Consider the following 15,271-nt stretch of genomic DNA (forward strand, 5'->3'; position numbering starts at 1 on the left):
AGTGGCTACCACATTGGACAGCACAGTATATTTCTTATTGGTCAGAGTGCTGCCAGGGAGGATGTTTATAGATCTTACATATGTAATTCAAGGGGAGCAAAGCCTGAGTGTAGTTTGTAGGAGGGGATCCAGCTGTGTTCTCTTCTGGGGCAGTGGGGTTAGACTTAAACCCAGGTTCTGTTCCTTCAGACCTTGTGTCAATGCCAGAATGCTGAGTGGGTCCCCGAGAGGAGCAGGTGTATTTTGTCTAGACAGGTTCCTCGAACCTCTGTCCTAGGAGGGCAGTTTGAGACCAGAAAAGAGGTGTGGGGTTTGTAAACAGATGGACCTGGGCTCAAAATCCCTTATTAGCTGTGTAACTTTAGCTGAGTGTCTTGAGCTTATGGAGATAAAACTGCTTCCCTCACATAGCCCTGAGATCAGTAGTGCGTATGTGCTCCCTGGGCAGTGGGTTCCTCTTTCCACAGACAGTGACTACACTCTGAGGGGCTGTGAACCCAGCAAGGGCCCAGGAGAGGCTGCTGGGATATACCACAAGAGTACAGGGTTATAACCAGCAGGTTTGACCACTTTGCTTTTGTTGAGGATCGACACTGGGCCTGGTTCACTTGGGGACATCCTATAAGGATCTTTTAGGTTGGAAGCTTTGTGAGGGCAGGGCTCACTCCTGGTCTCGCTGTACAGGACAGTTGTAACAGGGACACCCATCCTGAGAGGAAGTGTGGTATAGTGCAAAGTGCATGGGTTCTGTGGCCTGTGTGGGTTTAAATCCTGGCTCTGCTCCTTACTATCTATGCAACCATGGCAGGTGACTGATCACTCTGGGCCTTAGTTTCCTCATCTGTAACATAAGCATAGCAATACCTATCGAATAGGCTGAGAGGATTAAAGGAGTTAATGCGTAGATGACATTGAACAGTGCCAGACACTTAGTAAGCCCTCAACAAATGTGATTTTCATCTCCATAGCCTAGCATAGGCCTAGCAGTCAACCTTCAGTCCCTTAGCATTGATGAAGCACCTGCTATGCACCTGGTATGTGCTAGGGAGGCCCTGGGCATGACAATCCATGCGGTGGTGGAACACACAGTCTGGCCAATGATGTGAGCCCAGCAAGGGCCCAGGAGAGGCCCACAAGAGTACAGGGTTATAAGCAGCTGTTCAACAGCTAGTTAGTTAGTCTTTTACCTATTGTTGTACCCAGAGCTGGAGGAGGGTCTAGGTACTGAGGCCACTGACCCAGTCTGGGGGTCAGGGAAAACTGGCTGGTGTTTGGGTTCAGATCCGAGGAGTGAGCAGTCCTCAACAAGGTCAAGGGTGGGTGGGGTGGGGAGTAGAGAATTTGTAAGAATTAACTCGTGGAAGAGGCAGTGAGAAGTGTAAATAACTTGAGGATGCTGGCAGTAAGGAACAAGGGAGAAAGAGGTTGGGAGCTGGAAAGTAAGATAGAGGGAGGATTTTTCATAGTTCTTTTTTCTTTTTTTTTTTTTTTAAGATCAAGAGACTTATTTAAATGCTGACAGGAAGGATTAGGTAGCAAGAGAGGGGTGAAGACACAGGCAGGCAGGGTGCCATGCAGTGGCAGCGGCTGGGGAGGCGGGTTGAGCAGAATGGAGCAGGGCAGAGCTCTCTGCTGGAGAAGGCTGTGCTGCCTGCAGAGGCAGGGGGCTGGGGTGGGGGGAGTTGAATGGAGGGGCAGGCGTTGTGGATTTGGACAGCAGGGGCTTAAGATCTACTGAGCCAATAAATTAGTGTTCTCATGGAAGGGTTTACAAATATTTGCATCATGAAAACTACATGTGATCATGAACGCCTGGCATTTTCCAGTGGTACCTTCCATGGTCCAGTAAGAGAGGTGAGAACATGTGCCCTCACCTGCCCCAGAAGTCCAGAGCCCAGAGGGGAGTTGTGGGGCTGTAATACACTCTCTGCATGTCGGGGCCCCTGTCCGTGGTGGGATAACTTGGCATCACATGCCGTGGGCTTGCCTGCTCCTGCCCTCAGCTAGTGGGCATCCCTCACAGCCAACCGCGAGGTTTCCCATGCTACTGTCATTTCAGCCAAAGCATTACATGCCTGTTAGGATATGGCAGACTGCCGGGGAGAGTGGCGCAGAGACCTGCAGTTTTTCCAGGCACCATCTGGTTTTCTCTTACACCGGGGGAAACTGAGGCCAAGAAGGGCAGGAAGGACTAGTGGACAAGAGCTCATTATCCACACTGGTGACTAAGTATGTAAAATGGTTTAAAAATATATGTGTTGTTTGTCCATCCATGATGTGCTGTATTTTTCTGGAGGGCAACAGCTGAGGCTTCATGGCCAGGCTCACCTCTTCCTCTCACCTCTTGCCTTTTTTCCTCGCTCAATCTACGCTCTTGCAGCGCTGAGCATACCACACTGCTTCATCCCTCCCTGCCTTGGTTCATGTGCTCCCTACTGTATAGAGTACTCTTTTTCGGGGAGGGTAACATAGACTAAATTGTGCCCCCTAAAATTCCTATGTAGAAGCCCTAACCCCCATTAAGTTAGAAGGTGACTATATTTGGAGATGGAGCCTTTAAAGGGTGACTGAGGTTAAATGAGGTGACGAGGGTGGGGCCCTCTTTTTGGACTGGTGGCAAGGGTGTGTGAGGACACGGCAAGAAGGTGGACATCTGCAAGCTGAGCAGAGAGGCTCAGAAGGAGCCAACCCTGCTGATGTTGATCTTGGACTTGTGACCTCTAGAACTGTGAGGGAAGAAACTCCTAATGTTTAAGCCACACAGTCTGTGGTATGTTTTAGGAAAGCCCTAGCAAGTTAATACACAGGGATCTTTACTTTTTTCTGTATAAGAAGTACATAAACATTGTTTCTTATACTTTAAGGACAGAGGTGCCCCAGGAAATGTGAAAGTCCCATTTCAGATCTTCTCTCTCCTTTCATTCCCTCCCCCAGAGGAGGCCTGGTCAAGAGCACTGTCGCCTCCTTGGAGTTCCTTTCTATATGTTTACATTTGTAGTGTTATGCAGATTAGATTCCCTTATATGTATTTTTCTACAACTTGCATTTTTTCACTTAATAATGTATTAGGGATTTTCCCATGTCAGTACAAAACGGTCTTTCTCATGGTCGATGTACAGTATCCTACACCTTATTCTAAAGTGTGACTACATCACAGTTTATTTAAACATTCTCCTATCAATGGACTATTTCCAGGTTTTTCCTTTAACGAACATCTGTGTAAAATCATATTGGATCTATTCCCAGAATTGGAATTGTTGTGTCAATAGGTCAGTGCTTTTTATTTTGTTTTAACTTTAGCTCATTTATTTAATCTTATAGTAGGTAAAACAACAACATGATTTATAAAGGACAAAAAGTATAAAGAGAAGGAATTCCACCCACCATGCCTCCCACTCCCACCTCTCAACAGGCACGCCGTGGTGTCCTTCTTGTGGACCTTTCAGAGGTTTGTTCTTTCCATATGCTTATACAATCACAAATGAATCACATTCCCTTTTCTTTCTCTCTTACACAAGAGAAAGCCCACTATATTCATTGTTCTGGAACTTGATTTTTATCTCCTACCACTGTAACTTGAAAGTCTTTCCCCATCAGCATCTAGAGAACATATTTATCCTTCTTAAAATAGAATTGCACAGCATCCCATTTTTCAGATGCATCATAGTCTATTTAATTAGATTCCTATTAATGCTCATTTAGTTTGTTTTTAATTTCTTGCTATTCTAAACAAAGCTGCAATCAATAGCTTATGGCTCATGCCTTTTAGATTTTCATAAATTGCCTCCTGATACATTCTCTCAACCCCGTTTTCTGTCAGGCAAAATTGTTCTCATTTTAAATGGCCTTCCAGCATCACCTCTGGAAGCTTCCCCCACAGTCAATCTCTGTCTCTGTCCCCACACCACCCCCTACAACCTGACTGCACTGGCCCCAGGGCATTGGAATTTGTTGATCACCCTGTATGATCTCCTTACTGGACTATGAGTTTCTCTAGGCAGGAACTGTGTCTTAGTCATCTTGGTATCACCAGTGCCTAGTGCAGATTTGGCTTACAGTAGGTACTTAATAAATAACATGTGAGAGGCAAAAGGGGCTGGGGGGGCTAAAAGACAGTCATTCTGATTGATTGCCATTGTCATCTGCACGATGTCCTGAGAAGACAAGTTTAAAAGAGAGAAGACTCATGACTCCAGTTCTTTCTACTCTCGCTGGGCCTCATGGTGGTAGCAGCAAGGCCATGGGGCAGACTGACCAGAAGTATTTCTAGAAGCAATCCAGGAAGAATGCCTGTTATTTGGTGTTCTGGCTACACATTTAACAACCATGGCCTTCTAACATCATTCCCCTCATTGCTGAAAACAGCAATGTAAATAGATGAGGGACAGCGAGCATTTTCGGTGACCTGGCCTTACCTCAATTTCCTGATAGGAGTTGTTGATCATGGCTATTAGCATGTTGAGCAACACTACCACCATGGTGACGTTATAAACGCCGTAGAGAACGTAGCCGATGTTCTCGATGAATTTGTGGTCGTATTTCAGCACCACTGAGATTACTTCAGATAAGCCGAATATGGACCAAAATAAAGTTTTAAAACTTTCTTCAACCCTGCAAAGAAACAGACAGTCCTTTCATGTAGTTTGCATCAGCTTAAATTTTATTTATTCATTTATTTTGAGACAGGGTCTCACTCTGTCACCCAGGCTGGAGTGCAGTGACTCAATCATGGCTCAATCCAGCCCTGACCTCCTGGACTCAAGCATCCTCCTGCCTCAGCCTCCTGTGTAGCTGAGACTACAGCTGTGCACCACCACACCTGGATAATTGTTTTATTTTTTGTAGAGATGGGATCCCACTATGTTGCCCAGGCTGGTCTTAAACTCCTGGGCTCAAGGTATCATCCCACCTTAGCCTCCCAAAGTGCTGGGATGACAGATGTAAGCCACTGCATCTGGCCAGCTTGAACTTTTAAAATGAAAGTTGCCATTGGTCAGGCTTTACCTTGGAGTGCTCAGTTATCCTGGAGTGGGGCTGGGCTGGTTGGTGGCGCCTGCATTCTGAGATAATGTGACATTCATATTTCTAAGAAGACTTTGAAAGAATATTAAAAATGGCAGGCTATTTTTTATTCAATCCATTTATCAGGACTCCTGGTTGTGGTATCACTTTTCTCTTACTGTAATTAACTTAAACATTTAAAATTAAACACCTAGGTAAATGTTTGTTCTTGTGCATTATGAGCTCCAGAAAGTACACTCTTCCTTCCATTAAGCCCTAACCATTTCTTCTCAGACTCCACAGCCCACGTGAAGGGGAGTGATGGCAGATACCTGGAAAGTGGGCAGTGTCCACACAGCAGGATGGCGTCCCTGGAGTTTGACACTTCTAGGCACTCAACACAGAGCAGCTAACTTAAGCCTCATGAGCAGCTCTGGGTGGGCTCTCATATGACCTCCATGACACAGAGCTGAGGCTACCCACATGTATTAAGTTTTCTAAACTGGGGCTGAATTATCAAGAATGAGAGTGGAGATTCTGGTGTGCCCACATGGTTCAAAATCACCAGGTGACTGCCCAAACCTCACCTTACGGCTCACTTAGGTTAGATGCTGCACGTGTCTTGAGGGCAGTTCAGGTTAGACTCGGCTTTAAGGACACTGCTCTTTGGCCCTTTTGAGACTACGAAGTAACTGAAATACAGCAGTATTATGAATAAGACCCAAGTGCATTTCATAGTCCATACTCTATGGCCATGACCCTGCATCAGGTTGATGACCTGGGATTGAATAAGAAAGCTGGATTTTGGTTGGGAGGTTTAGACCATGCAAGTGTATCTGGTAACTTCTGAATGGTTAAGCGTAGTTCTTTTAGTTTTCATCCAGATTTTTGGTACCACTATGAGAAAGCACTTTTTTTTTTCCTCTTTAACATTTCAGGTTTTCAACGCTCACCCACAAATGGCCAGGATTAGCTAGATCTTTAAAAATATCAGCATTTCTCAAGGATTGGTATTTATTTGACAAGATGTACAAAAATACTGGTACTCGTCACTTGGGCTAAAAATCCAACTCTTGACTCGCATGAATTTACAGCTCTCCTGAGTGTGATTGTGTGTGGGGTGTGTATGTGTGTGTGTGTGCATGTGTGTGTGTCTACCCAGTTGTTTGGCTCATTCCCTATGCACACCCTTCAGAGTCTGAAAAACTGATATTTGAAGTGGGATTGTATTGTCAGTGTTTGTTTTTGGTTTCTTTTAAAACTGTGAGTTTGAAACATTGAATTCATTTTAGCATTAGTGAGAAATAATTTAGTTGGGGGTTTAGAAGCAACAACAGGGTATTAAGCCCTTATAGCAGAGCTCCAGCTCCTGGTGCTATTCTGGAAAGGAGGAGAACTGTTTTTCTCATGTGAGATGCAGCATTTTGTGTGGAAAAGATGTCATCCACCCTGTGTTGTGATTCACTGCAGTACTGTGTCCCATTACGAAGCAATCTTTCAGTTATCACACTCGTGGAAGGGAACAGTGACAGACAGATTCCAAAACCAACAGATGAACCCTAAATTCCAAACTGGAAGGTGACAGTAGGTCGTGATCTCTCTTAGAGTTGCTCCCTTCCTGGCAGGATCAGGTGAAAACTGGAGAACACAGTGTCTGAGGGGGAGGCTGGGCAGATAAGGGCTGATCTTGGATTACACACTTGCCATGGACCAACCAAGGAATGGATCATACTTGCCATAGAGAGAGGTTTTACCCAAATTCATCTTCCCTTTCTTACCTTGGAACAACCCAGAAACCTTTGGCTGACACAAATGAAGTGAGTAATTACAGAACACATCCAGGGAAAACCCTCTGAATTTCTACTAGGGAAAGTGGGCCTACATTCAGCTTCCATTTTTTTCTCATTTGCATCTTGCCATAAATTTTGCCACTGAGCCCTGATTTATCCTTGGTGCCTTGTCTTAGGTATTGTGTCAATAATCTGAATAAACAGGCCTGGCTTATTAAGCAGTATGTGTTCCAGCAAGGTAATATTTACAAATCTCGAGGCTTTGCCTTTGTCCCTCCTTTACCTGACCCCCACAGCTCAGGACAATTAACCTGGCCTGGAATGCTGATCTGTTCAATTTGTTGTCTGTCTTCCAGACAATCTTCAGTACCGCACATCTGTTTTATTTCTATTCTGAAGTTGAAGGAGTAACTCCTGGACTTGGATTTGGCCATTTCTCCAGGAGGCTCTACAAGACACCCAAACTCACTGGGACTGCCAGAGTGGGAGCCACGCCTCCAGAGCAACAACCAGCTGCATCTGTCTGGGCAGGACAGGGTCTTAGACAAACTATGCATTTCTTTTCTTTTCTTTTTTCTGAGACAGAGTTTCACTCTTGTCACCCAGACTGGAGTGCAGTGGTGCAATCTCAGCTCACTGCGAGCTCCACCTCCTGGGTTTAAGCGATTCTCCTGCCTCAACCTTCAGAGTAGCTGGGATTACAGGTGCGCGCCACCATGCCCAGCTAATTTTTGTATTTTTAGTAGATACGGGGTTTCACCATGTTGACCAGGCTGTTCTTGAACTCCTGACCTCGTGATCTGCCCGCCTCAGCCTCCCAAGGTGCTGGGATTACAGGCGTGAGCCACCGTGTCTGACCCTAAACTATGCATTTCTAATGATCTCTTCTAAGCCGTTAAGGGAGAACATCTATGGCCCTTGCTTTCTCTTTTCATGGAGCAAAATTAATGAGGTAATAAAATCTTCTTTTAAAGACAGGTGGGCCTATTGGCTTGACTCACCCAGTATGGCTAGATTCACCATTTGAGGCTCTAGGGTCTTTCATTTGTACATATATGTTCTTGTCATGAAGACAAGTGAACTAACTGAATGGATTAATTATGTTGCTGTTTTTTTTTTTCTAATTGTTGTTGTTAGAGGGCACCTTATGGGCTGAGTTATGTCCAATTATCTGGGCTAAACTGTAAGCAATACAATCTTTTATCCATAGTTCAAACCATATAACTAAATAACTTCTGAATGGAATGGAAGAGTTAAATGTAAAAAAAAAAATTACATGGTAAAAACACTAGAATAAAGTATTGGTGAGATTTTATTACATAATTTTGGGCTGGGGGAAGTTTCAGAAACTACAAAGTTTGAGAGATTTGACCACACAAAACTTTACTTGTACATATGAAAAACATAATAAGTAAAAACATAAGGCAAAAGACTGAGAAAAGAATTGGTATTTGCAAACGTAAGACAAACAATGGATGATATCCTTACACAAAGAGCTGATAAATCAATATGAAAATGACAGACATCCTGGTAGGAAAAAAAGGAAAAAATCTTCAGTGAAAACTTGATGCTTTTTATGGTGATTAGAGCTCTACAATGAACTTAAGATGCCATGTTGTGTTATCTTCCAACTTAACATGTGGTAGGAAATGAATGAAACTTGACCTCACCACCCTGAGTGGGAAAAGACTTGTGTTGCTTTGACCTTGGGCACACATAGTAATATATTCTCAGAGAGAAGGCTGGCATTGGAATGAGTCAATAGTAAATCACTTATCCTACGGGCTCAGGTATTGGAGCTGGCCCTAATGCCCTATGAGGTTATGAGGCTCTCTGAGTTATATATTAATCATCATCCACAATTTTCATGAGCTCTGGAACCCAGGGGATGGGGTAGAAAGCCAGTCATTTGGGAGAAATGGGGCTGGCTTTCAGGAAGAAAATATCTTGGAATTAGGCTGGTTTCTATTTGCCATAAAGCTAGTTGTCTCACAGAAAGCCCCACTGTGAACTAGCTGGTCTTAAGACTAGATTTGAGGTTCTTTACTGATAGCAATGGCAACTACTGGCTCTACATCCTCTTTCCATCCACCCTAGCTAGCTATAGAGTTTGCCACAGATTCCTTCAACTGTGTCAATCACAGGAGATGACACGGAGCTGGAGGAGTGAGAAGATCCAGGGTGCATGCCTGGGTTCAAATCTCAGCAATGCCTTATAGTGGCTGTACGAGCTTGGGCATGGGACAAAGCCTGTTTGAGTCTCAGTTTACCCAACTAGGAAATTGGCATCATGATGCTTCTATTGTTCAGTTGATATGAAGATTAAATGGGCAACCTATGCGAAATATGAAGTCCAATAAATAGCAGCTATTATTTTGATTCATGTATTTATTGAATTGACTATGTGCCAGGCACCATACCAGGTGATGAGGATTCACAGGTGCCCAGATCAAATGTGTTTCTGTCCTTTTGGAGGTCCCAGTCTAAAAGTAAGCCCAGTAAGATAAAAGAAGGCTATGAGACTGTAAGCAGGGAGGCTCGGTTTGCCTCTGCCCTTCCCAGCATACATACAGCCCCTCAGCCCCTCAGGTGCTTCCACACAGGGCTGAATGGAGTCAATAATTCAGCTGCTTGTTTTCTGAACAAGCCTCATTTTTCTTCTAATCTTCAAAGATCATCACAGACCTTTGATTTCATGCAAATACTCTTTCTGATTATTCCAGCCATGCTGTCTTTTTATATTTGACTCTGGGCCTGCAGTGGAAGGGACTGAAGTTAGTCAATAGGCCACCCCAGCATAAGAAGCACTCCTAATGAAGTAAAAGAGGAAAAGTGCCTGTGAGTGATGTTGAATAGGCCACGATTCACCCTTCTCTGGGGGAGAATGTGGGTGTGTGGGAAGGTTGGGGCTGATTTGTCATGCAGAAAGCAGGGATGAGGTAAGCAGTTCTCCACCAGGTCTGTCTCGCCTGGATAGCAGGACTTTAATAACAGGTTGCCTGAAGAGGCAGTTGTATACAGGCCTCAGAGAACAAACTGATCAACAAGGAGAGGGTTTGGGGTGACAGGAAAATTGCTGCTTCTTCAGACTGCCATATCTCTCTCCTCAGTGCCAGGACTCCTAGCCCCTACCACTGAATACTTCAGTTCAGTTACCTACTCAAATCAGCACATAGCAGGCTAAAATTAAGCAGGAGGATCAGCCTTTAATTGAAAAAGGCTGTTTCCCAAGCTCAGCAGACAATAGCTGGCACTCTGCTAGAGTTCTGCTGAAGGAGAATAATGCTCACCTGTCATCCAAGCTGGGCTGATGGAGGAAGGTGTTTGGAATGGATAAAGATCTTCTCAGAGGCTGTGTTTCTCTAATACCCAGACCCAGAGACTAAAGCAGTTGGACCAGGTTTAAGGATGGTTAAATGCCTGAGAAAATCTGAACTCATCCCCTCCTTGGCCCTGCAAAGTTCTGTCCTCCAAATAACCTCTGAGTTCCACCTTAGGTCCTAAATAAGGAGTTTGATTTAGACAGTCTAGAAGTAGAAGAGTCTGGGGCCACAGAACTGATGCCAAAGAACTGGGATATGTAAAGCCTGTGGGGCCTAGATTTATTTATACTGAGGGGTTTCACTGTATCCCGTGCAGCCTGGGAACTCTTTGAGGGAAGAAGCTGTGTTTTTTTCATCTTCGAAACTGCAAACCTCATCAGAGCCTGGCACACAGGAGGCATTCAACAAATTCAAAGTCTGCTGAATGAACGAATGAATGAATCCCTAATGCACATTTTGACTTCCTGTTCCCTGATCCTAGTGTTGAGTCCAGGTGATGATGAAACAATCGAGGTGCAAGTTCTGACTCCAGGCAAACCTGGTTTGAGTATATGCTTTTGGCCAAATAGCCTAGTCTTTCTGCACTGCTTCGTTCCTGGCTGTAAAATGGGAAAACAGTAATCTCCACTTCATAGAATTGTTGTGAGGAATTGAATGAGTTAATGGAATGCTTGTGAAATGCATAAATTACTGCCTGGCACATACTAATTGCTCAATTAATGTTACTAATTTTATTCCTAGTATTCGTTTTTTACACAATCTGCATCAACTGCCATAGGCTCCAATATCTGGCTGAAATACTATGGAGTCCGGTGATTAATTCTCAGAAAAGTCCTTGAAAAACAGAAATCAGATCTTGCCCCTCTCCGTTCGTGGCTTTCCCTGTGGCTGACAAAGCCCATCATCACCCAGCGCAGGCCCTCGAGGCCCTGTGTAGTCAGGTTCCTCCCGCCTCCTGGAGCCCGAGGCTGGCTCTCCCTGCAGTCACTGCACTCTGCCTGGGTGCACTGGCTGAGCTCTTTCTTGGAATGTCTTCCCCTTTCTCTGTGCCTGGCTGCTCCTCCTCATTTTCTCATTGAGGCTTCAGGCTCAGTCAGCATGCGCTCCACGAGACCTTCTTTGACGACCTGTCTGAAGGAGGCCCTCCCTCATGACTCTTCTGTACAGTGTCTTACTTCTCTGGCTCCCGGCACTTAATCTATTACTATCTTACTTGCCTATTTGTTTATCTTTTTGCCTCTTTCTTCTCTGAAATGTGAGCTCCATGCTGAGAGGCCCTGCTGACCTTCGCCACTCTGTCCTCAGTACTCAGAATAGTGTCCAGCTTGTAGTTGGGGGAAGTGGGGGCGGGTCAGTGAACATTTTTGTCAATGGACAATGGAATGCTGGGCAACCGAGGCAGAAGGTGATCTGGCACTTGGCCTTACCCACCTTGCCTCAGACCTGCCCCTGCTGGTAACATCTCGAGCTAACCCTGGACACTGCAGTTTCCTGCCACTGTCACTTTGAGGAATGGCAGTTTAAACCATATTATCATCCTAGAACTGAATTTTAGCGCATAAAAAGGTAGGACCCTCTCCCCTGTCAGACAGTAACCATCAGCCTGAGAAGCAGATGGAGGGCCCCGGGGCAGTGCCTGAGAGGGTGCCATGAAGCCAGCATCCCCAGGAGCACATTTTCTGTGTGTCATCAGGTCTTTTTCCTCAAAACTTGGTGGCCCTCAGACTGTTCCAGGGGCTCACAGGTCCCAGGCTTTTAGAATCTATGTCACAAATAAACATGAGAAGAAATGTATCCATAAACATTTTATGATAGAATGTCTGTTGTAACAACTCTTCTAAAGTAGTCCAGGAAAAGATCTACATTTTAATCACTTGTTGGAGAGTCATACAAAGAAAAAGACCTTATATTAGACCCAAACGATCTTTTTTTGACACATAAAGGTCATTTCCAGGTCCCCAGCCTCTCTGAGCCTGAACTGGGCCCCACACTGACCTCAGCTGCCTTCTCCGTCAAGTCTTAGAACTTTTCTGTGGTGGTTTCTCCATCTGAAAGTGGGTTCAGTAAGCTCTCTCATCCCCCCAAACACCCTATGCCTAACTTGCATTAATTAATTAATTAAATTTTGAGATGGGATCTCAATCTGTTGTCCAGGCTGGTCTCGAATTCCTGGGCTCAAGCCATCCACCCACCTCGGCCTCCCAAAGTGTTGGGGTTACAGGCGTGGGCCACCGTGCCCAGCCGGTCCTGACTTGAATTTATAACATGAAAGGTGGAGATTGTAACTTTCACAATGTAATAAAGTCTGATGGTGAAACAGCCTGTGGAGCTTCTGGATCAGAGATGCCCATATTTCAACACTGACCCAGGATCCTGGGAAAAACGGGTCCTTCACAAAGCCCATTAGGCTGATGCCATTCCTTGTTCTCCATCTGCAAACACGTTCAGCACACTCTGCACAGGGAAACTGGCAGTAGACCAAGCTCCTAGGGTGCCTCAGGGTGACCCCTCCCTGGATTTCTCTCAATATGTCATTGGTTCTGATGAGTTTTACAACATACTTCAGCCTGGGAAGCCTCAGCAGGATCCCCTTTGAAGCCAGAGCCTGCCACTCTACCCCTTGCCCCGCTTCTCCATCCCACTACTCCCTGCATGCAGCAGTGCACCCTCTCTCACGGGGCTCCTGCCAGAGCCTCCCAGGGGATCTAGCTCAGCTCCTTTTGTGGCTGCCTTTCTTTCACGTTCCTGTCTTTCAGAACATTTTCTCAATGTGTCAACATGCCCTCATTCCTGTGATTATTTGATTAATATCTATCTTCTCAACCAGTCTGCAAGTTTCATGAGGGGAGGGGCCACATCTGCTTTTGCTCACAGTAGAATCCCAGCACCCAGCTTAGGCCTCCATTCTCACCCCTTCCAACCTACCCTTCATGCAGTTGCCACAGCACTTTTCCCGAAAGCAGACCCAATTACATCTTCCTCCTTTTACAAAGGACTTAGCGGAGACTCTAACACTCTATCAGGACTTACGAAGTGCTTCACAATCTAGCTCCTACCTGATGCTCTGATTTAATCTTCTGCTGTCTACCCAAATGCCTTCCTACATGAAGCTCTCCAAAAATGCCTCGCACAGGCCAGAGTGCCCTTCCAGTCATCCTCCCAAACTCTCTGTTTAGAGCCACACCTTCCAGGAAGCCTTCTCTGACTGCCAGGCAGGGCTCAGTACTTCCTCCTCCCTGTGCTACTCAAGTACCCTTTGATGATGATCAGATGGGATCACAGCTGTTGCTTTCTGCCCCCTGCAGAATCCCCACTCATCCATGAGTTTCCTAGGGACAGAATTGTCTTATTAATCTCTATGGCCTCAGGGACAAATACCACTTGGCATAGAGTAGTTGCTCCATACATGTTTGTCAAATGAGGGAGCTCACTTTGGAATAGAAACCTGTTTTTTCCAGGGGAGAATCACAGTCTGCATATTAGAGCTGAGATATGTAGAATCAGCAGGTTCTCAATGGTAATCAAAATCTGAGTTAGAACGCTCTTCTTCAGAATTTACTACCATAGGAGAGCAACTCAACTTTTAGAGTCTTAGCATCCATCTCAAAGTGTAGGCCCTAGTTTGAGTGATAGAAATTTTAGGCCAAAGGTGGAGGATGGGCTTGGAGTCATGTGAATTTGGATTCAGATTCTCTTACTGGCTCTATGATCTTCAGCAAGTCTGGTACCTCTCTGAGCCTCAGTTTCCTGTAGTAGTATTTGTGTTATTCCACTGTAGATTAAATGAGAAAGCAGGTACATATTTGTCATGAGTTGGTCAACAATTTGATATTTTGTATTATTATTATTCCTGTTCTTTACTGGCTCAAAAGGATCATCTGAAGCCTCAATTTCAGTTCTAAGCCGAGTATGTGAAGCTCAGCCTCGAGTCTGGGACAGTCCGTGGCAGGTGGGGGTGTGTGGGCAGAGTCTTAAGGATCCTCTCCCTCAACTGCAGTTCCCATGGCTGGAAGGGGAATCTGGCTTCTGCATGGCAAGGACAAGCTGGGTGGGGCTGAATCAGTGCCTCCTGAATCCCTCCCTTATAAAGTATGGAAATTTCCCATAAGTGTCACGGAAAATAGAAGTTTCTAATTTTGCCTAGCATTGCTGAAGCTACTTCCATTAAAATGACTCCTGGGGAGACAGAACAACCTTAATAGAGGTATTATTTTGATTAGAAAACTCTCAACCCAGCTATGCTATGAAGCTAACTTCACAACAGCCTATAGAAAAGATGAGTTGAGATGATCTTTTGAGAAACAGAACCCACATTTAGTCTCCAATCAGGATTAAGTCTGGAAGGCCAAGTTCACCCAAAGGGGAGACAGGGGCCCACCATGGGTTGTGTTAGAGCATCCTTCACTTCCTACTCTGGACCACCTCATTGCCTCTGGCCCCTCCTATTCTCTGTGTAGCTCTCCCATCACAGTCACCAGCTACGGTACAAGAAAGGCTCTCTTTCTCTCTCTTTCTTTCTTTCTCTTTATTCCCTCCTTCCCTCCTTCCCTCCTTCCTTCCCTCCTTCCTTCCCTCCTTCCTTCCCTCCTTCCTTCCCTCCTTCCTTCCTTCCTCCCTCCCTCCCTTCCTTTTTTTTTTTTTTTTTTTTGAGACATAGTCTCTCTCTGTCACCCAGGCTGCAGTGCACTGGCACAATCTCAGCTCGCTGCAACCTAAGCCTCCCACGTTCAAGCGATTCTGATTCTCCTGCCTCAACCTTCCACTTGGAAAGGTTGAGGAAAGCTGAGAAAACAGGCGCGAACCACTACGCCCGGCTAAGTTTTGTACTTTTAGTAGAGATGCGGTTTTGCCATGTTAGCCAGGCTGGTCTCAAACTCCTGACCTCAAGTGATCCACCTGCCTTGGCCTCCCAAAGTGCTGGGATTATAGGTGTGAGCCACCGCGCCCAGCCTAGGTACCCTTTTTCTATGCATTGTCATTCAGCTGTATTTCATATATGAACCATGGACCTTTTATTTCTTTTTTTGTAACCCTGTAACCAGAGTGCTGGGACCCCAAGAGTTCCATACAACATAAGCAGAAGGTCTTCACTTTATGGAATACGTGCATTTCAGCAAAGTTGGCTATAAAACAAACCTCCAAAAGGCAAATCCTATT

At 45.3% G+C, this 15,271-nt stretch overlaps 1 protein-coding gene across 2 annotated transcripts in view; it reads right to left on the reverse strand.

Annotated features, from left to right (window-relative positions):
• TRPC7 (transient receptor potential cation channel subfamily C member 7) overlaps positions 1 to 15,271 on the reverse strand; it is a 141,805-nt gene that overhangs the window by 14,494 nt on the left and 112,040 nt on the right. For both annotated transcript variants that reach the window (XM_045394288.2, XM_005557853.4), the window contains one exon: positions 4,416 to 4,611. In XM_045394288.2, coding sequence (XP_045250223.2) covers positions 4,416 to 4,611 — 196 coding nt within the window. The remainder of the gene's footprint in view (positions 1 to 4,415; positions 4,612 to 15,271) is intronic.

Source organism: Macaca fascicularis, chromosome 6 (genome assembly GCF_037993035.2).
Source record: "Macaca fascicularis isolate 582-1 chromosome 6, T2T-MFA8v1.1".
NCBI classification, from domain to species: domain Eukaryota; kingdom Metazoa; phylum Chordata; class Mammalia; order Primates; family Cercopithecidae; genus Macaca; species Macaca fascicularis.